Genomic DNA, 22,832 nt, shown 5'->3' on the forward strand with positions numbered 1-22,832 from the left:
CAACGTGGCTCTCATCGTTATTTACCATGCTGGAGTGCCACGTGGAGGACGCAGAGACACGCTCTAGTATTAATTAATGTAGCTGCCTTTTTATGCTTTTTCTCCTTCCTCGTTCTCACATGCTTGTCTCAATGTTTGGTTTTTTTTTTAACATAATTTTTTATTGATAAATATTTATTAGTTTTTGTTAAAAATAGAAATTTGAACTCACATTTTTATTTTTTTAATAATATAATATTTATTAGCTTTTTTTATATATAATTTCTCTTTCAAGAATTTGACCTGATTATTTGTAACGAATTTTTTTACTTCCTACAACAAAGTTCAACCCAAGATATTTCTTGAAAAAAACCGAACAAAAAACTCAAGCGTGTATCACTCGAACAAAGTATTTTGTGTATATCCCCATTTCCAATGGTCCAACCTTTGAACACGAACCTATCCCTTCTGAAAAGAGGTGTTGTGCCCGCGTAAAACAAGACCCTTCTGAAAAGTTTCGTAGTAGAAGAACAAGAAGAACAGCGTAGTTAGTCAAGTCAACAATCACTTAAAAGACTCGTTCTCCTTAATTGGTTTTTCATCACTTCTTCACTTCTTCTTATTGTGAGCAAAGAGTGAGAGAGACATAGTTGGATCATTGGTTCATCACTCTTTGTGAGGAAGGAAGAATAATTAATGGGGATGATGAATGTGAGCATTGCGGGGTTGGATTCCCAGATGGCTGCAGAGAGAGCTGTGGATGTGATTGGTCAAGGGTATGACCTTTGCAGCGATATAAGGTTCTCGGCTTGTAAAAACAGGTTGATCGAGATTGAGAAAACACAAAGTAGAGACCTTGTTTTTCCCGGTGGGGTTGTTGTCAAGAATGTTCCCAACTCCATCAAGTGTGACAAGGGTGAACGAACCAGGTTTCACTCTGATGTGCTCCCTTTTAATCAGGTACCTCATCATCAACAACATCAACGTATGGAACAGTGTTAACAGTGTCTACATATAATACTGTGCTTAGTTTTTGGCCTGTTGTAGTTGTGTCACTTTTCTGTCTCTCTGGTTGAGTTTCCATTTTTCATGATGAAGCTCTTTCTCTTTTCTTTTTCTTTTTTTGGTGTTTTAATTATGGTCTTGCCAGAATTGAATTTTGATCAAGGTTTCTAAAAATGGTTCACGGCCGCAATTTTGATTCTAACGCAAGGTTTTGGGGTGTCTGTGACTGCAATTGTGGTCACATCGATCACATGTTTCAGTAATTCTCCGTGACTGTGATCATGACCATAATTTAAAACCTTGATCAAAATTACCGGTTGCTGCTGATAATTGTTTGCTATTCTTGCCTTATACGGGTTGGATATGGATGTGTATATTTGAAATTCGGTTACTGAGATTCCCTTTTTTTTTTACCATGCACTGAATTTGATTTATCAGTGTTGTTTTGACTTTTGAGGACTAAACATGTGTTACTGTCCGTGTTTTGGATTATTTACAAACACGATTTTCATCAGTTTGATTTAAAAAGATGCTTTTGGTTAAATTGGAGTTGAAGACAACTGATTTACATTTAGAAACTTTTGTCTCAAAAGCAAGTTTGTTTGGACCTTTTTACCTGACGCAAAAGCTTTTTTTTCCACTTCTACAACTCAATTCTAAGAGCAAAGTTGACTTTAGTTAGTTTAGTTACAACCAAACTTGTTAATGTTTGTTGAGTTTCCCCCACTTCCCTTATGTTTATTTTTCTATTTCATTCCCATTTATTGTAGATGGTTTTCTAATATAAAATTAAAATTAAGGAGTGAATCTTTGGTTCATTCACAAGATAAGATAGTACAAAATGAGAAAGTCTGAATTTCAATGAATTTGGTTCCTTGCAGATGTCTGAGCATTTCAACAAACAGATATCCTTGTCCGGAAAGATTCCATCTGGCCAATTCAATATCATGTTCAACATGAAAAAATGTTGGCCTACAGACGCAGCTTCTACTAAAAACCTTGCCTATGATGGATGGTTCATAACATTATATAATGTTGAATTAGATAGAACCAACATAACCCTTTCTGAAAGTGTGAAAAAAGAAGTGCCTTGTTCATGGAACCCCGCAGCTCTTGCTGAGTAAGTACTATCATTATTGTTGTTCTTCATTTTCTTCTTGTTAATAGTATTAAAATATTAAATAGCTTTGATTTTTTATTTTTTTAAGGGGTGTATGAACATATAATTTGTTTTCATCACTATGAACAATAATGAAAGTTTGTCTATGTATGTATCACTTTGATTACCTACCACTTGCTCCATAATTACTAAAACCATAATAGCATTAATATGGTTCTAAAGAGTACTCTAGATTTCCTCCCAGAGCTGATATGATTAACTACAAAATTTTTAGAGTAAGTTAGAACAGTCCTGAAAATGAGAAGTCTATACGCTTAAACATGAACATATTTTCAATTTCACCAATATATAAGATCAACCATAGGTTACATGACATATATATTGACAGATTTTTTGAGGAATGATAAACTTGGTTATGTCCATATACTAACTGAGATTTTTGTTATACCCAAATTTTGACTTTATTGAAACGATTTAAACATTTTATGTTAATGAGTTATTGGACTAAGGAAGGAGACTCTTGTGTGTTAGATCATGATGTATCTTAATTTTATGCATGTGTTTTGGGTCCATGTGTAGAATTCCTAATCTTGTCTGGAAGAGTCTCCTAACGTAAAAACAAAATTTATCCTTAAAGGAAGTTAAGAAACTTTATAGTGATAATGTTTTACACTTGCACTTGTTTTCCTACTCTATTAGGATAAATTAATAGTAACTAACGTGGTGTACAATTTAACATTCTACTTGAAGCTCTTAGTGTATTTTTGCCTGTTTGAGTAACCTTATTTAATTTTTTCTTTCATGAAAATAAACTCCTTCTTTATGTTGCTTGACCAGAATAGTGCTCTAAACGAAAAGTGATTCTTCAGGTTCATTGAAAAATATGGTACCCATATAATAGTTGGGGTTCAGATGGGAGGGAAGGATGTGGTTCATATCAAGCAGACAAAAAATTCAGATTTACAGCAGACTGAAGTGCAGAAATTGCTAAAGCAATTAGCTGATGAGAGGTTTTCTGAGGCTTCAAATCATAGTTCCAATGTCAATCTTGCTGATAAATCAAGAAAAATAAAGGTAAAGATTAAGCAGTATATTTTCTGATATAGGACAGCATTCCTTCCATTCCATTAATTGCTTTTAAAAATGAAAGGCTCAAGAAAGTACAGAATATGATTTTAGGGAGTTTTTAAGTTGGCTGAAAAAGAAATTTGTTTAAGAGAAAGTAGGAAACTACATGGAAGGAAGAGATATTCTTCAAAATATGGAAACTATCTACATCTGGCAACATAAAATTATTACGTATATTCATAACTAGCGTGTACCTTAGAAACATGGGCAGAAAGAACTCCAAAGAGAAAGACAAATCCATATCCATGACAAATTTACAGAATGAAAAAACACCCTTGAAGAAGGTAGCATTCTGCTTCAACCAGGTACAACAAAGGGTTGCTCACAGTGCACTCCTAAAATTTTAGCTTCTCTGTCTTTACAAAGCCTTATATAATGAACTGTCATAAGACTAACTCTCCCAAAAGTTTAAGTTACTAGATAGAAGCCAATAATGGTTTTATATCTCTAAGTGAATTAACATTAATGTTCTAACACAATAATGCTCCCTAGGTGACTAGGAATCCAATAAAGATGGTTCTGAAGAAAAATGGCTGACTTAGCATGCTTAAAAAAATATGCATGTCCTCATAAAACATGAAAATAAAATGGAAATGGAAATCTAAAATGTTTTAGTTGTCTAAATATATCTGTAATCATGTCTACAGGATAATTGTGCTAAGATGTGGGGGTTCAAACCGGTTCCTGCTCCTGGCAGGCCAGTTGTAACAAGTCACTCCAAGAATGATGTTAGTATTTATTTTCCTTTTCTGTTACAAGAATGTTTCTATTTTTCATTATTTCAGTTATAGCACCTTGTAGCCATCCTGCATCTTACAAAGTTGGACTTCATTATATAAATTTCTTTGCAGGATATTGTGAGCATTTCTGTTCGAAGAGGGGGTATTGATAATGGTCAATCTTACAGCCAGTGGCTTTCAACCATATCACAGTCTCCTAGTGTCATATCAATGTCTTTTGTGCCTATCACTTCCCTGCTGAATTCGGTTCCAGGCAATGGATTTCTAAGTCACGCAGTGAATTTGTATCTTAGATGTAAGTGACACCTGCAACTTTGGTTTCTTTCCAGCCTGATATTGTCTTGAATTTTTTTTTCTTTTTGATCTTTTTTTTTGTTAGACTTTTGGTTGACACTTGCCACTTTTGAGGAAAGTTTTTTTTAAATCAATATTTTTATATGCTATAATTTAAAGTCAGTTTACATTAGTTGTAAGATTATTTAAAAAAAAGTCTAAAAATTTCGTGATAAAGATATCTCCTGGGAGTAAAACTCTATCATATATCCTGCAACACCAAAACAGGTGTGGCCTATGACATGAAGATAGGAAGACACGAAACAGTGATTGGAGGGTTATTTGAATGGCTATAGGATTTATAACACAATTGGATTGCTCAGATGTTGATAATTGATAAATCCCACCCTCAAATATGAAGTATCACTAGATACTACTAACCAATGTGTGTATATATTCATACACAGAAAGTAATTAATATTAAATGATCATAAAATGTTTATTTTTATAATGCACCTTATCTGATACATGTGTTTAACATTTTCATTTTCCTGTTTCAAACAGATAAACCTGCAATAGAAGAGCTTCATCAATTTCTAGAATTTCAATTGCCCCGGCAATGGGCCCCAATGTATGATGATCTGCCTCTCGGATTCGGCCATAAGTATAAGAAGAGCATGTCCCCATCACTTCAGTTCACTCTCATGGGACCCAAGCTTTATGTTAACACCGTGAAGGTAATTTGATTCTTTCAATATTTTTATATAAACCTGTGCTCTAATTGCTTGTAGCCATTTAAAATAAATTAATTTAGACACACTCTTAATGTAAAAGTTTTTACACTGTGAACTAATTAGAAACCATCCTCAGTATAGTTTTTAAGGTATTTATTATCACAATCAATAGTCTTACTATACACAACATTTTTTGATTGAATTACAATGTAAAAACTGCCAATACATTCTAATTAAATTGTTTAAGAATTGCTTAATTTATTTAGATGGAATGTTTTTGTAGGAAGAACACATAATGTGAATAAGTTAACTACAAATATGAACTTGTTTCTTCTACAGGTTCAGTAATAGTACTTCTATAACCATATTTTCATGTAATTGAGAGGCAAAAAACACAACTGATGTATTTTTAATAACCAGGTTGACTCTGGAAACCGACCTGTGACTGGAATTCGCTTATACTTGGAAGGCAAGAAAAGTGACCACTTGGCAATCCATCTGCAGCATCTTTCAGAAGTTCCTGGAGCCCTTGAAATTTCAGAAGATCATGGTTATGATCCCGTTGATGAACCAGAAGAACGAGGCTACTATGAGCCTGTGAAATGGAGCATGTTTTCCCATGTCTACACAGCACCTGTGCAGTACAGTAGCTCCAGAATGGACGAGTCCACGGCCATTGTGACAAAAGCCTGGTTTGAGGTGAAGCTAGTTGGCATGAAGAAAGTCCTTTTCTTGAGACTTGGATTCTCCACAGTAGCATCCGCCACAATTCGCAGATCAGAATGGGATGGACCTTCAACCACGTCACGAAAGTCGGGATTCTTCTCAGCTTTGATGAGTACTAGGCTCAGCAAGGAATTGCAGTCACCAGATCAGAAGCCAAATAAGGTGGATATAAACTCGGCAATTTATAATGTTGGACCACCTGTGCCAACAAGAGTTCCAAAAATGCTTAGTTTTGTGGACACAAAGGAAATGGTTAGGGGTCCTGAGGACCTACCAGGGTATTGGGTGGTGACTGGGGCAAAGCTGTGTGTAGAGGGTGGTAGAATCTCAATCAAGGCAAAGTATTCATTGTTGACTATATTGTCAGAAGGATGTTTGCTGTAGTGAGAAGTTGTAGGAAGTTAGTTAATACTGCTATTATTTTGCTGTAAATATCTTGTACCAATATACCATTTATTTATTGAAGAAAAAAAAAAGATATAGGGGGAAGTGTCATCTTGTGCTAAGTGGCTTGAGTATGGCAATTTCATTTGGTTGTTGGTAGATTATGGTTGTCTGATTTTGTTTTGGCACAATTGCCTTCAATGATGAATAATAGTATTTGGAATTTGGAAAGTGTTTTTTTTTTTTGTTTTTATTTTTTTTTATTTTGGGAATTCTGGCCGAGGCGAGGACTACCATAACAGAAATTGGCATAAATCATCGAGGATTTTTTTTTTTTTGTGTGTGCTAAGAATCGAATTTTTGTTGACATACTCTCAGCTATTTACCAACTGACTTGAGTTTATCCTTGGTTTTAAGTATTAGCTTCATATGTATTTTGTAGTATCTTCATATGGTAGCATGCTGATGAATTTCCTAGATATCATCATTCTATATTTCTACAGAAGGGAATGATGGTATAAATAATTGTATTTTTCTTAAAAAAACATAAATTAGTTTTATAATTTGGGACATAAAGTAGAAGGTAACTTGGGACCGTGCAATTGAAGAAATATCTGGTGCAAACTCAGCAAGAAAACAAAGGCAATCCTTTTCGTGGCTATTAACTGTCAATCAGATTTCTTCTTACTAAAATTACCCGTCAATGGTTGAAATGTCAAAGCTGTTAATATTATTGTTTGAAAATATGTTATGGGGTATTTGAAAAGCAGTATTTAGTTGTAGAAAAAGTGCAAGATATGGGAATTTTTTTCTTTCCCAACTAGGTCATTTTCCAAGAAATGAGAAATTTCTAGGAATTGGAAGCAATCATTCATTCAAAATAAACTGAGTCATGTAGACTAATGTAATAGTCATGTGATATAATATCGTTGGTTCAAAATTTTTGAACATTTTTGAGACAATACTAAATATTTGACATATAAACCTGACTTAGAATCGTTAAAAATATCTTGAACTACTAATATTTTGTAATATGATTGTTATATCATCTTAGTAGTTCACATGACAAGTCAAGCGGTTACTACATTATCGCTTAATGGTAATATTTGATGATAAAGACTAAAAACAATAATAAATAAAAGTTAAGAAACTAAGATTGGTCAAAAAAATTATTGAAGCATCATGTTCCAACTCTCGATAGTCTTCATCCAAAAAGATGAATGAGTCCCGTTCAACGGAAGGACTCTTTGTGCCTTGGATGGACTAAAATTGTTGAATGACTAAAATCAGTCAAAAAATCGTTAAGGAACTATTAGTGAATTTCATAAAAAGATGTAGAAAAACACAATTAATCCATAAATTTGTCAGGTGATTGCCATGTCAAATTAGTAGGCGATGTGACATCCCAAAATGGTTATCATGTCATCATTTAATAATAGCAAAGACTTAAAATGTAAACAAAGAAAAATATGAAGACTAACACCGATAAAAAAGTTGTTCTTGCATAAGGTTCTCATAATAGTAATGAGGCAAATGGTTTTCCCCCACTAAAACCAATCAGAAAATTGTTAAGGAACTATTAGTGAATTTGGTTAAAAGATACAAAAAAACACAATTAATCCAAAAATTTTGCATGTGGTTGCCAAGTTAAATTAGTAGGCAATGTGGCATGTCAATGTGACTATTGTGTCATCATTTAATAATGATACATAGTAGGGACTTAAAACATAAATGGAGAAAAGTATAAGTACTAACACGGGTAAGAAAAAATGGTTCTTGCATGAGGTTCTCATATAACAACAGGCAAAGGATTTTCCGACACTTAAAACCTCATATTAGCAATGAGGCAAGGTTTTTCCTAACTCCATAAGGTTCTCATCTTTCTTCTTGCACTCCATAAATTTCTCACATCACCTCATTTACATTTCAAAAAAAATTCAAAATGTAGTTTACATTTTGAATTAATCTTTTTGGAACATTCTGAAAGGCTAATGTGAAAAATGTAAAATTGCATTTCAGATTAACCTTTATGTAAAGGAGGTATTGCAAGAAATTTGTGGGATATAGAAAGAAACACCCTCTGGTTAATGTGTGTTTGGGGTTCAACTGTTGGACCATGGATACTAGGCAAACACATAGGCTTACTTTACCAAATTAGGCCCAAATTTTATATATAAAAGTGTCACGAATAAATACATTATAAGAAGATAAAAAGAAAATATAAAAAATGTAATAAATAATATATTAAATAAATAATAAAAATAAAAACACAGCACAAACATACATATATCTTTATTATTTTCAGTTTCTTCCATTGTAGTAAAAAAGAAAGAAAAAAAAGATAGACCCAGGCACACGCAAGGCATCCACCTCTTCATATACAAATCCAAAATAATGCAAAGTTTAGTATGAAGGGAGACCGACTCGAAGAAACAAACACGATAGCGGATCAGAAGAGAGTATAATTGTTAAAATAAATTAAAATGTATAATTTAAAGAGAATTAAATTCAGCAAAAAAAATTATCAACCTCTTCATTCTCTCAACTAATCATTTTCACATTTTTTCTCTCTCTTGTTTATTTTTTTATTTATAAAAATAAAAAAACAAATACCAAATTTTATAACAACTCAAATATCTTTCTTTAATTTTTTTTTTCTCTCTCTCTTATTTAGAAGTGTATTTCATACACTACTTTCTTTCTGAATTAGTAAAAAAAATCTTTCAACCACGTTAACTACCCTTTTTATCTTTAGATACTCGATCTTATTAATCTTTTATCTTTTTAATTTATTCTTCTTATTTTTATATCTTTAATTTATATTTTTTAAAAATTACCAATAAAAAATTACAAAAGAGGTAGATTTTTTTTTCAATGCAGCATCACACAATAAATTCAGAAAAAATAGTTGTATAAAGAATAAATTGTGATATAATTGATATAAAAAACTTTTCATTGATTAAATAAATAAATGGATAATTTTTTAAAATAAATTTAATTTAATATCATCCTAAAAAAAGATAACAGTTTTGTTTTATATGGGGAGGCGGTGACCGCCAACAGATTCCAAAAGTGGTTGCAACGTTTTATCAATTTCATCCGTTGCCGAAAAAGAAGCATATGATATACCAAACGTTGTCGTGTCAACAGGGTTCACGGTCCTAATTCATCCACGCGTCACAATGTGATTGGAAGAGGTGCCGTTGCCGTGACGAAGCAACGCTACGTTTTTTTGTTATAAAATCGAAGTAATACGCAACCATTCTTCGTACCAAAGCTGAATAGCCATTCGTATTGTCGCAGAGAAAGAAAACCCTAGCTCACCGTTTCAAGGTATCCTTCGCTCCTCTTCTCCTTCTGATTAAGATTCGATTATTAGGGTTTGTGTTAGTTTTTCACCGATCGTCGTATCTGTGAGTGTGAAGCCTTTGATTTTGATTTGGGGATTTTCGTGTCTGCTAATTTTTTGTTGAATCTACTCGTCGTACATCATTGATTTTACCCTCTTGATAATCATACATGCTGAGATATTTTTGAAACTTTTTCTTGTATAATTGGCTAGATTGTTTCTATTTAATTATGTTGATTGAAAGCAATCTCGAGATCTGTTGTAAATATGATTAATTTGTCAAACCGTTGGGCACGTATTGTTGTGTATTGTATAATTTGTAAAATCTTTTGTTATATAAATTAGTCAGAGGCTGTTTTTCTCGTCTTATTTTGATATCGATGTGATTTATTTAATCATTGGAATTGTGTTATCAAGGTTGTCTATTTTCTTTTGTTTTGTTTGCTTTTTTGTATGGGCTTTGATTTCTATACAACTATACATGTAATTTTTGTATGTGACTGTTTCCTCAGTATGTTGATTGTTTGAGAAGACTAAGACTTTGATGAACACGTTTTTTAATTTGTGTTGCTGTGAATAGAATTGATTTTATGTGCTAGTATTGCTTTTAGTCCTTTGTTTTGTGACGTCTTTCCTTTCTCTATATTCATTCACTTTAGTTTTCATAATGAAGAATTGGTGATTAATTTTATCGTATCTTGTTTTATAGATGCAAATCTTCGTTAAGACCCTCACTGGTAAGACCATCACTCTCGAAGTCGAGAGTTCAGATACCATAGACAATGTAAAGGCCAAAATTCAAGACAAGGAAGGGATCCCACCAGATCAGCAACGGCTCATTTTTGCTGGCAAGCAGCTTGAGGATGGACGTACCCTTGCTGATTATAACATCCAAAAGGAGTCCACTCTCCACTTGGTTCTTCGTCTCCGTGGTGGGATGCAAATCTTTGTTAAGACCTTGACGGGAAAGACAATCACCCTTGAGGTCGAGAGCTCCGACACCATTGACAACGTTAAGGCTAAGATTCAGGACAAAGAGGGTATCCCTCCAGATCAACAGAGGCTGATCTTTGCTGGAAAGCAGCTTGAGGATGGCCGTACCCTTGCTGATTACAACATCCAGAAGGAGTCCACTCTTCACTTGGTACTCCGTCTACGTGGTGGAATGCAAATCTTTGTTAAGACTCTGACCGGAAAGACAATCACCCTTGAGGTGGAGAGCTCTGACACCATTGACAATGTTAAGGCTAAGATTCAGGACAAAGAGGGTATCCCACCAGATCAACAGAGGCTCATCTTTGCTGGAAAGCAGCTTGAGGATGGCCGTACCCTTGCTGATTACAACATCCAGAAGGAGTCCACTCTTCACTTGGTTCTCCGCCTTCGTGGTGGGATGCAAATCTTTGTCAAGACTCTCACTGGAAAGACCATCACCCTTGAGGTGGAGAGCTCTGACACTATTGACAATGTCAAAGCCAAGATTCAGGACAAAGAAGGTATCCCACCAGACCAACAGAGGCTCATTTTTGCTGGCAAACAGCTTGAAGATGGCCGAACCTTGGCTGATTACAACATCCAAAAAGAATCTACCCTCCACTTGGTGCTCCGTCTGCGCGGTGGTATGCAAATCTTTGTGAAGACCCTTACTGGGAAGACCATTACTTTGGAGGTAGAGAGCTCAGACACAATTGACAATGTGAAGGCAAAGATCCAAGACAAGGAGGGTATCCCACCAGACCAACAGAGGCTCATTTTTGCTGGCAAACAGCTTGAAGATGGCCGAACCTTGGCTGATTACAACATCCAAAAAGAATCTACCCTCCACTTGGTGCTCCGTCTGCGCGGTGGTATGCAAATCTTTGTGAAGACCCTTACTGGGAAGACCATTACTTTGGAGGTAGAGAGCTCAGACACAATTGACAATGTGAAGGCAAAGATCCAAGACAAGGAGGGTATTCCTCCAGACCAGCAAAGGTTGATTTTTGCTGGAAAGCAGCTTGAAGATGGACGTACACTGGCAGACTACAACATCCAAAAGGAGTCCACCCTTCACCTTGTCCTTCGTCTCAGGGGAGGTATGCAGATCTTTGTGAAGACTTTGACAGGCAAGACTATTACCTTGGAAGTTGAAAGCTCAGACACAATCGATAATGTCAAAGCAAAAATCCAGGACAAGGAGGGTATCCCACCAGACCAGCAGAGGTTGATATTTGCTGGGAAGCAATTGGAGGATGGAAGGACTCTTGCTGACTACAACATTCAGAAAGAGTCTACTCTTCACCTTGTGTTGCGTCTTCGTGGTGGGTTTTAAAAGTCTGAGAATGTTCTGTAGGTGTCTTGAAGTCTAAGCATGTGGAAGTTCCGAAGATCTTTGGGTTTTTTTTTTTTAATGTTCCTGAAAGGTTTACTCTTGTTAAAGTGTTTCCATGGTCAATAGTGGCCTTTGAAAAACTGTTGTTTGTTCTGGTCTTTTTATAAATTCTGTTTGGTTCGTGAATTTGTGAAGCTACCTTTTATGAAATTTAGTTCTTTGCTATGAATAAGTACAATCTGTTGTCATGTTTGATGAAATTTATGTTCAATTTCTTCCGATTTAGCAGCACAAATCTTTTAATAATATCTATATAAGCAGATAGAATACTGTAATTCGTTTTCATTACTTGTGCCTGAAATCGAGTTCGAATAAGCTTTGTCTGGCTGCTTGAGGAAGTAAGTTTAAGTTTACAAATTGCTACCATTTGATGAAATTTATTACTTCGCTAGAATATGGACAAGACAAATCAGTTATCATCTTTGATGAAATAATTTAGTATGTTAATATCTTAGGATTCAGCAGCGGATCTTTTATTAAACAGTGAATAGAATACTGCAATTCGTTTTCATTGCTTGTGCCTCTGAAATTGATACGGATAAGCTTTGGACTGCTTGATGAATTTAACTTTTAAGTTTTCGTTGGCAGGAAACATCAAATGATAAAATTATATTTTATTTTAAATATCTGGGGAAATTAAGTGGCCGAGTGATTCTAAGTTTCCATCAAAATTAACCTTACCCATAAAACTGGCCTTTTGATATTTATATTTTACATTGGACATTTAGGCATGAAAATTCCATGTTACCAGCCAACCCTTTTTTATTTTATGAAATGAAGGACTTTAACATGTTATCAAACTCGGGAATTTAAGTAAATTTGTGAGAGTTTTATATACTCGCATAGTAGTGGTATAATATTTCTCATTGAAAGCTTGATGTTGTTAGAGAATTATAATATTATTAGAGGTGAGAATTTTTCAATTTAAGAATAACACACTAAATGAATGTATGTTAAACATTAAACAGATACACACGAGTCAACTCAGAGAGAGTAAATGGACTCATAAACTTATAAGAATTAACGAATTAATTTAAAAGTTTGATAATCATGGACTTGAGATTGTCCCTGTTGAATGATACCAAAGCTTTTCGTTCTGGTAAATCATATGTCCTGATACAGTGTTTTAGAGATATCTCTACGGTATCCCCAAGATTTCTGTTTGAAGAATGAGTGTATTGGAGGTGAATCTTTCAAAAGTTTTATCTGAATGTGGATATGTTCTCTGTAACCTGTTTACATTATGCAGTGTCACAAGCAACATCATCAAGATTTTTTTATTGGCTCCAATAAGAGGGATTGAAATTAAAAACTTCTCCAGAAAACAGAATGAATTTAAAACCCCGTAGTTGCAAAATTCTGAGAGGAATACATGAACTCTCGAGTCTTAACAATTATTGAAACCGGCTGGGGTCACTAACTAATAAGCTGAATTCTGAACATTTCCTGCTTACAAATCCCAGATTGAAAGAGTTTTCCTTTAGCTTCCCAGTAAGATCTTATTTGAAAATATGGAACATAAAAGTACAGCGAGTGCACAAGTGTTACAAGTACCGGTTAGTTATATCAAAATGATTTCTGTTGCAGGCATTAGGTTTGTGTCATGTGTTGAACTTGCAACCTTGATGTGAGTCATTGATGTCAATTTCTTCAAATATTTAAACTTCTTATACCTCTAATTAGCCCACACTAAAAGGAATATTAAACTGCTCCATGAGTTATCCTGGAACATTATAAGGTATGAGGGGCAAGCCTGCCATTTAGACCCTGACTTGGTTGAACTATGTATTATTTATTTGAAATACACGCCCATTGTTATCACTTTTAGGATACTGAAACATGGAAGCAAATGGTAAGGGTAACCAATCCAGCTGTCTCAGCTGTAGATACTCGCCTACTCATGATACAATGGAACTTGAATTAATTCTCAGCATATTCAATAATCACGAGGTATTTATTGGAGCTGGATAACACCATATTCTGTAACAAAACAAAATACTATGTGACCAAAAAAACAAGAAAGATAGCAAAATATTATATAAAAACTCAGCTATTATTTTTTTCGATTGCATTAACCTCAGTAAGCAGAAAAAAACATTTCACTTCTCCATTGCAAAATCAACAAAATGAAAAGAACACGTTTGTGTCCCAAATCTCATGCATTACATTAGAGTTCACAGAATATCTCACCAATGACAACTATTTTACTTGTTTATAGAATCACAACTCCCACGCACATCATATTAAAACTAAAACGAAAAAGACCAACAACATTTTATTCTGCTTAAGCAGAGATTTCTATGGCTTTAACATCAGGCTTCTTAACCTCTTTCTTGGGAACAGTAACAGTGAGAACACCATTTTCCATAGAAGCCTTCACTTGCTCCACTTTAACATTCTCCGGCAACCTGAACCTCCTCATGAACTTGCCGCTGCTACGCTCCACGCGATGCCACGTGTCGTTCTTGTCTTCCTTCTCAAGGTTCCTCTCTCCGCTTATCTGAAGAACCCTATCATCTTCAATCTGCACCTTCACTTCCTCCTTCTTCAGCCCTGGAATATCTGCCTTCAACACGTGCGCTTCTGGAGTCTCCTTCCAATCCACACGAGTGCTTACAAATGCTAAATTTTCAGCAGAAACAGAAGAGGGAAAATGAAAATCCTTGAAGGGATCCCACACTTCAAGGGAGAAAGGATCAAACACATTGCTCCTACGGCCACCGAAAAAGTTTGGAATCAGAGACATTTTCTCTTAGCTGAAGTTGGGAACTTTTCTTATCGAAATTTTGTTAACTGCTGGGAATTTTGGTGTGAAGAGGTTGAATACGGAGCGAGGTATTTAAATGGAGTGGAGGGATATGTTCCTGTGTTTTCCAGACATTTCAATTTACGTTCCGACTTTTCCAGAATTTTCTTTTCCTTTCTCGACATAATAATGTTATTGTTTTTCTTCTAAATCCACATGTTTGGTGTTTGGTGATATTTTTACATTCTATATTTCAGGTTTGGGAGATGAAAAAAAAAATAGACAAGATGTGATTTTTTTTTTCTTTTTGAGGAAAGTATTGTTCATTTATTCATATGCCAAAAAAACATTTCTGTACATCATTCACTGCAACCAGGAAAAGATGTGAAATTAATAAGCAAAATTTTGAGTTTGAGAGACTTAAACTTTCTGTCTGAAGGTTTTTACACCATTATGTAATTTTAAATCATTTTTATTATATGTTTCAAGATAATTAATATACCATAGTTTGTGATTAAATAATAACTATTGACGTCAAATAACTGGAGATTTTTTATGTTTTTTAAAATAAAAAGTAATATTACAAATATTATAAATAGAATACAAAATTCTAACTATTATTTACAAAATATTTATTTTATTGCTAATATAGTTCTTTAATGTATTTATTAATATTACATTATTAATTATATTATTTTATCAATATTAGTAAGAATAACAATGTTCCGTTGAAATGTTGTGTTTATTAGAGTTTTGTGATCTTAGTTCCTTTGTCTCATATCGTTTAGTTTGTAAAACTTGAATCTCATTAGTGTTATATATAAAGTTTTGTTGTGTATGATTATGCATCTTTTATTTATAATGAGTAAATAGGATCAATATTAATTATATAGGATTAATCTTATAATAAGTAAAGATGATTAAATTATTAATTATTATCTAATCATAATAATATAATAATATGTAATTTCAACAATCTCCCTCAAGCTTGAGCATATACATCATATGAATCGAGCTTGTCGGTTCGAGTCCTGTGATTGCGCCAAATAAACATGGCTTGATAGTAGCCAATGAAGGCCTACAATGACGATGAAGACCAATGTGATGCTCATCAAAGATGTGTCACGTGTTGTGTGCGTGCACTTCACGTGTTAGGGTCTTGCGTGGGACTGGTTGTGCATGTGGATAACATAACGATTTTTGGCAATGGTGACGAGTATTGTTCACCATAGAAAAAGCAAAAAGATCCATTAGGGATGCCTTGAGGCAAAGGGAGCAAGATGAGGGCAACGTTGACCGAAGATGCATCACGCGTCGTGTGCGTAAACTTCACGCCCCAAAGCATACATGGGGTTGCGTGTGATGGTGTTTTGAGTTGGTTGTGTTGGAAGTGCACATTACGTTCACGTTGCACGTTCTTTCTACATTTTATTATTTTGGAAAATTTAATTATTTCTGGTCCATTTTCCATCCACATTCAACCCATATCTTTGCAAATATATTTGCAACCACCTTCAGTAACAAATCACGTACCCATCCTTATTTCACGTACTGATAACTTCTTATCTCACGTACTAATAACTTCCTATCTCACGTTCTGATAACAAGTTGAGAGCTCTGTGATGGACAGACTCTATAAATAGGATGGGGTGCTCTCAATTTTGTATCACCAAACCCACTTCTCTATTCAGAAAAAATACACCATCTATTCAGAGTTAGTAAGGGTCTGGAAGAACAAAACTGTCTTTCAGGTTCGTGTGTGCACCGCTTCCCGTTCAATTTGCAATGGCTGGAGGTACGCTCGTAATAAATTTAATTTCCGCTGTTTGATCTAAATATGTCATTTAAATTGATTTGTATGTTTAGATCAGTATATGTATATTTTTACATTTGGTATCAGAGCCTATTTGTACCTCTGTCTTGCTTATTGGGTTGTTCCTATTATGCGGAGTTTATTTTCTGAGTATACGGGGTTATGTTTTAAGCCTCCTTAATTCAAAATAACATCAAAACTAGGAATGATATGAGTTTTCTAATTTTGCTATGATTTAAAACGTATTTTTGGGTGTCTAAAATGCATATAATGATGTGGGTTTTTCGAAATTGAGGTAATAATTTATTATTATTATTTTTTTTTTTTACCCACTGCTGGAGGTTGAAGACGAAGTTTTGCGGGTTTTGTTTATTGTGTATTTATAACTTCTGAAGGATAAATCATTTATGCACAAACGGTTTAAAATTGTGTGTCTCTAAGTTATGCTGAACATGCAATATTATGTTAAATATTGGTATGCATTGGATTTGATCCTTTAAAGTTTATTACATGTTGAATGGATATACGTACAATGTTATTTTGAATTGGTATACATGTAATTTTTATGATTCAATATTGAGCACATTTGCATTATTAAGTATGTTTATGCAAAGATTATTTTTGAATGTTAAGTGATTAATATAATTTTATTAAATTAGAGAATAACCACAACATCTTTAATTGAGTAAAATTATATGCTAAATTTATAATCACATTAGAAATATTAATTGTGATTAATCATATGTAATGTGATGAAATCTACTCACAGGAATTTTGTTATATTTGTATGATTAATTAGGATAAAATATTAAATTATATTTCTTAATTTACCCACAGGAATTAAGGAAAAGAACATGATTTAATAGTTTTATCATAAAGTTGCATGATGAATCTAATTGAGTAGGACTTTAGCCCACAAGCAAGTTTTGTGTCACTAGATTCATATATTGAGACATGATTTGCATTGGCAAAACATGACATTTGTTTAGTCTCAAATTTTTTTAATGAGCATGTGTGTTTGTTTGCAGTTTCACAATCTATGAATATTTCTTGTGACATTCCCATTTTGAAAGGTGATAATTATAAGGTTTGGAAGGAAAAAGTTCTCCTTCATTTGGACTGGATGGATATTGACTATGCTATAAGGAAGGATGAGCCACCGGCTATTACTGAAACTAGCGAACCTGATGCTGTTGATCTTTATGAAAAGTGGGAGAGATCTAATCGTCTCTCCGTTATGTTCATAAAAACCAACATATCAGCTAGTATCCGGGGTTCAGTTGACCAGCATGATAAGGTCAGAGATCTGTTGAAAGCCATTGATGAACAGTTTACGACCTCTGAGAAGTCGCTTGCTAGCACACTCATTATGCAATTCTCTTCCATTAAGCTTACTGGAACGAGAGGTGTGCGTGAACATATCATGCGCTTAAGGGACATAGTGGCTCAGTTGAAAACCCTGGAAGTTACCATGTCTAAATCCTTCCTAGTACATTTCATTTTGTGCACCCTACCTCAACAGTATACACACACTTCAAAATCTCCTACAACACACATAAGGATAAATGGTCTATTAATGAATTGATGACCATGTGTGTTCAAAAAGAGGAGAGATTGATAATGGAAGAGGGTGAGAAGGTAAATTGGACTACTTCTACTTCTGGAAAGGATAGGAAGAAGTCTGTAGGCACCAATAAAGGAAGGATTCCGACTCAACCAACAATTAAAAAGAAGTCAAAGTGTTTCTTCTGTAAAAAGAAAGGACACATGAAGAAGGATTGCCTCAAATTTAAAAGTTGGTTTGAGAAGAAAGGTACACCATTTACCTTCGTTTGTTATGAATCTAATATGATTAATGTGAATCATAATACATGGTGGATTGACTCTGGTTCTACAATCCATGTTTCTAATACCTTGCAGGGTATAGAAAGCCTAAGGAAGCTAGTGGGAAGTGAGCAATGCATCTACTCAGGAAGTAGGATGAGCTCGCATGTAGAGGCCATTGGAACGTGCGTCTTAGTTTTAAGTAGTGGCTTTAAATTACATTTGGAGAAAGTTTTTTATGTTCCTAGTTTCTGTAAAAACTTAATTTATGCTTCTAAACTTGCACCTTTAGGATTTTATTTTAATTTTACAGACTTTGGTTTTAATTTACTAAATAAATATGAAATTATTGGTTGTGGTCAATTGGTTGATGGTCTTTATTCGATTGAATTGAAAAACGACGCTACTTCTATGCACGTTTCTGTTGGGTTAAAACGATGTATTGTGAATGAAGAATCCTCTATGTTGTGGCACCGGAGATTAGGACATATCTCTATTGAGAGAATCAAGTGATTAGTAAATGAAGGAGTACTTAGTACTTTGGATTTCGCTGATTTTGAGACTTGTGTAGATTGCATTAAGGGTAAGTAAACTAACAAGTCTAAAAAGGGTGCAAAGAGGAGTTCTAATTTATTAGAAATCATACATACAGACATATGTTGTCCAGACATGGATGCAAATAGTCCGAAATACTTCATAACCTTTATAGATGATTATTCACGATATATGTATCTCTACTTACTTCATTCTAAGAATGAAGCTTTAGATGCCTTTAAAGTTTTTAAGGCTGAAGTTGAGAAACAATGTAGAAAACAAATTAAGACCGTGAGATCAGATAGAGGTGGGGAGTACTATGGTAGATACATAGAGGATGGACAAGCACCAGGTTCATTTGTGAAATTTCTTCAAGAACATGGGATTGTTGCCCAATACACTATGCCTGGTTCTCCGAATCAGAATGGTGTGGCAGAACGAAGAAATTGAACCTTATTAGACATGGTGAGAAGCATGAGGAGTAATGTAAAGCTTCCTCAATTTTTGTGGATTGATGCTCTTAAGACGGCTGCGTATATATTAAATCGAGTTCCAACCAAGACTGTCTCAAAGACACCTTTTGAGTTATTCAAGGGTTGGAAACCAAGTTTGTGACATATACGCGTTTGGGGATGCCCGTCTGAAGTAAGAATTTATAATCCACAAGAGAAGAAACTAGATTCTAAGACTATTACTGGGTATTTCATTGGATATGCTGAAAGGTCTAAAGGGTATAGGTTCTATTGTCCATCCCACAACACTAGGATTGTGGAATCAAGGAATGCAAAGTTTCTTGAAAATGACTTAATCAGTGGGAGTGATCAATTTCAGAACATTTCTTCTGAAAGGGATCACTATGAAGCTGAACCTTTTGGGACAAGTAATAGGTTGGTAGTCATTCCCACCCCTCAAGTTAAAATGGGTGTTAGACAAACAGTGATTGAAGTTCCACAAGCTGTTGAAAGTGATCATGTAGATCAAGTTGTTTGTGAGGAACAACATGATGATATTGAACAAACTAGTGAAGAACCAGTTGAACAAGTTCCTCAGCAAGATGACCAAACAACATTAAGAAGATCTACTAGAGTAAAAAGGACAGCAATTCCTAGTGATTATGTAGTGTACCTACAAGAATCAGACTACAACATTGGAGCCGAAAATGATCCTGAGACGTTTTCACAAGCCATGAGTTCTAAGGAATCAAATTTGTGGTATAATGCTATGAGGGATGAGATGGATTCTATGGCATCTAATCAAGTTTGGGATCTCGTTGAGTTGCCTGTTGGTGTAAAAGCCATCGGATGTAGATGGGTCTTCAAAACAAAGAAAGACTTAGAAGACAACATTGAGAGACATAAGGCAAGACTTGTTGCTAAAGGATTCACTCAAAGAGAAGGAATCAATTACAGAGAGACCTTTTCCCCTGTATCTAAGAAAGACTCTCTTCGAGTAATTTTGGCATTAGTAGCTCATTTTGATCTTGAGCTGCATCAAATGGATGTGAAAACGGCATCCCTGAATGGTGATCTAGAAGAAGATGTTTACATGAAACAACCTGAGGGATTCTTATCTAGTGTTGGTGAGCACTTAGTCTGCAAGCTTAATAAGTCCATCTATGGATTGAAACAAGCCTCCCGCCAATGGTATTTAAAATTTCATGAGGTCATTTCTTCATTTAGCTTTGAAGAGAATGTCATGGATCACTGTATATACCAGAAGGTTAGTGAGAGTAAGATTTGTTTCCTTGTATTATACGTAGATGACATTCTACTTGCGACTAATGATAAGGGTCTGCTATATGAGGTGAAACAATTTCTCTCAAAGAACTTTGATATGAAGGATATGGGAAAGGCATCTTATGTCATAGGCATAAAGATCCATAGAGAAAGATCTCGAGGCATTTTAGGCTTGTCTCAAGAAACCTATATCAACAAAGTTTTAGAGAGATTTAATATGAAAGATTGTTCACCAAGTGTAGCTCCCATTGTGAAGGGTGACAAACTTTGTTTGAGTCAATGCCCCAAAAATGATTTTGAGCGGGAACACATGAAAAATATTCCATATGCTTCAGCAGTTGGAAGTCTTATGTATGCTCAGGTTTGCACTAGACCTGATATTGCATTCGTTGTTGGAGTCTTGGGAAGATATCAAAGTAATCCAGGTATTGACCACTGGAAAGCTGCAAAGAAAGTGATGAGATATCTTCAAGGAATAAAGGATTACATGCTCATGTACAGACAAACTGATTGTCTGGAAGTGATTGGGTACTCCAACTCAGACTTTGCTGGTTGCGTTGATTCACGAAGATCAACATCTGGTTATATTTTTATGTTAGCCAGTGAAGCTGTATCTTGGAGAAGTGCCAAACAAACCTTGACTGCTACTTCCACTATGGAGGCTGAGTTCGTTTCTTGTTTTGAGGCTACCTCGCATGGTGTATGGTTGAAGAGTTTCATATCTGGCCTTAAAGTTGTGGACTCTATTTCTAGGCCATTAAAGTTGTATTGTGACAACTTTGCTGCAGTGTTTATGACTAAAAACAACAAAAGTGGAAGTCGAAGTAAGCACATCAACATCAAGTACTTAGCCATAAGAGAACATGTTAAAGAAAAGAAAGTGGTCATTGAACACGTCAACACTGAGTTAATGATTGCTGATCCTTTAACTAAAGGCATGCCACCAAAGAATTTTAAGGATCATGTAGTACGAATGAGACTTAGTTCCATGATGTAATTTCATTGTACGTACATTTGTTATTTTCAATGAAACTCTTATTCAGTTAGATATTTTCTCATATGATTTTGTGCACATATTTATTTATTTCGAGAAAAATCATTCGGTTTAGATATAGAATAAACATATGGTTTATTCATTAAGTTGAGAGCTAGTGTTGAGAGACTTGATATATTGTGGTACATGGAAGATACTACTCATCATCAGAGGACTTATCGCCATGACTCATATATTATGTTTCTTGTTATGGTTGATGTTGGGTTAAATGGACCAAGTGGGAGAATGTTGGAAGTGCACGTTACGTTCACGTTGCACGTTCTTTCTACATTTTATTATTTTGGAAAATTTAATTATTTCTGAATCTGGTCCATTTTCCATCCACATTCAACCCATATCTTTGCAAATATATTTGCAACCACTGTCAGTAACAAATCGTGGGTTCACCAATCAAAACAGAGGTCGGACGGTAGCGAACGATGGCGATGATCGAAAAAGTTGCCAAAAATTCAAAAAAGATCATCAAAGAAGGAGAGAAGGGACCTCATAACACTAGAATGAAAAAATCAAATCGCTTAAAGATGAGGGAAGCAGAGAGGTCCACCGGGGACTATCCTCGGTGGAAAAAGATTTTTGTTATTCCTATACCAAGAATAACCTAAGCTCTAGATATCATATAATAGTGTTAAATTATTGTAATGTTATGTGATGTGTATGATCACCCAACCTTTATTTTATAATGAGTAAATAAAATAATATTAATTATATAGAATCAATCCAATAATAAATAACAATGACACAATCACTAATTACTATCTAATCATAATGGCAGAATAATCTGTAGTCTTAACAATAAGTAAGAAATAAAAAAAGTGAATCATATCAAATGTTTGAGCATATTTCATTAATTATTTTTCCAATCATTTCGCTTCTTACGCATCTATTTCAAAAGAAGAGTAGAAGACCAATATTTTCAAACAACCATGCACAATGAAGCAAGGATTCAACACAATTACAACATACATGTAGAAAGATGGAGTAAAACACAACTTACAATCACCAGAGCGATAAAGAAAAACATTAGAGAAATGTGTGATGTCTTATTCTTGTATGTGAAAAAAAATAATGAAAGAAATGAACAAATGTTGTGTGACCAGGGTTTCTTTTAACTTCGCTCTCATTTATAAATGTTTTATTTATAATTACAAAATTTTAATTACTTGATAAATCAAAGAATTGAGAATAAGAAGTTCGGTAATAAATGTCAGGAAGCAATTATCAAGAGTATCTAGATTAATTCATATGTTAATCTCATGTGGCTAACCCATGCCCACTTATTTTGAAAGGATAAGATGTCATTTTAAGGTTTGTCAATT

The 22,832-nt window shown here is 34.4% G+C and overlaps 3 protein-coding genes across 3 annotated transcripts; 2 read left to right on the forward strand and 1 right to left on the reverse strand.

Moving 5' to 3' along the window:
• The first annotated feature begins 350 nt into the window (after positions 1 to 350).
• LOC100816676 (MACPF domain-containing protein NSL1) lies at positions 351 to 6,320 on the forward strand. Its single transcript, XM_003528416.5, has 7 exons — positions 351 to 939; positions 1,866 to 2,104; positions 2,974 to 3,178; positions 3,880 to 3,960; positions 4,084 to 4,267; positions 4,810 to 4,982; positions 5,400 to 6,320. The coding sequence occupies exons 1-7, from the start codon at positions 676 to 678 to the stop codon at positions 6,087 to 6,089; spliced, it is 1,836 nt and encodes a 611-aa protein (XP_003528464.1). The 5' UTR covers positions 351 to 675; the 3' UTR covers positions 6,090 to 6,320.
• A 2,837-nt stretch (positions 6,321 to 9,157) lies between these two features.
• On the forward strand, positions 9,158 to 11,935 carry LOC100817214 (polyubiquitin). Its single transcript, XM_006583768.3, has 2 exons — positions 9,158 to 9,422; positions 10,148 to 11,935. Exon 2 carries the CDS (start codon positions 10,148 to 10,150, stop codon positions 11,747 to 11,749), a length of 1,602 nt encoding a protein of 533 aa, XP_006583831.1. The 5' UTR covers positions 9,158 to 9,422; the 3' UTR covers positions 11,750 to 11,935.
• A 2,014-nt stretch (positions 11,936 to 13,949) lies between these two features.
• Positions 13,950 to 14,772, reverse strand: LOC100789931 (17.5 kDa class I heat shock protein). Its single transcript, XM_003529293.5, has one exon. It carries the CDS (start codon positions 14,553 to 14,555, stop codon positions 14,094 to 14,096), a length of 462 nt encoding a protein of 153 aa, XP_003529341.1. The 5' UTR covers positions 14,556 to 14,772; the 3' UTR covers positions 13,950 to 14,093.
• Between the last annotated feature and the right edge of the window lie 8,060 nt (positions 14,773 to 22,832).

Source organism: Glycine max, chromosome 7 (assembly GCF_000004515.6).
Source record: "Glycine max cultivar Williams 82 chromosome 7, Glycine_max_v4.0, whole genome shotgun sequence".
Taxonomy (NCBI): Eukaryota; Viridiplantae; Streptophyta; class Magnoliopsida; order Fabales; family Fabaceae; genus Glycine; species Glycine max.

Bases quoted from the DNA above. Each gene is read 5' to 3' on its own strand.
- LOC100816676 (XM_003528416.5), top strand. From the start codon at position 676: ATGGGGATGATGAATGTGAGCATTGCGGGGTTGGATTCCCAGATGGCT. The intron at 940-1,865 runs GTACCTCATCAT...GGTTCCTTGCAG, and splicing joins ATGTGCTCCCTTTTAATCAG to ATGTCTGAGCATTTCAACAA. The intron at 2,105-2,973 runs GTAAGTACTATC...GTGATTCTTCAG, and splicing joins AACCCCGCAGCTCTTGCTGA to GTTCATTGAAAAATATGGTA.
- LOC100817214 (XM_006583768.3), top strand. From the start codon at position 10,148: ATGCAAATCTTCGTTAAGACCCTCACTGGTAAGACCATCACTCTCGAA.
- LOC100789931 (XM_003529293.5), bottom strand. From the start codon at position 14,555: ATGTCTCTGATTCCAAACTTTTTCGGTGGCCGTAGGAGCAATGTGTTT.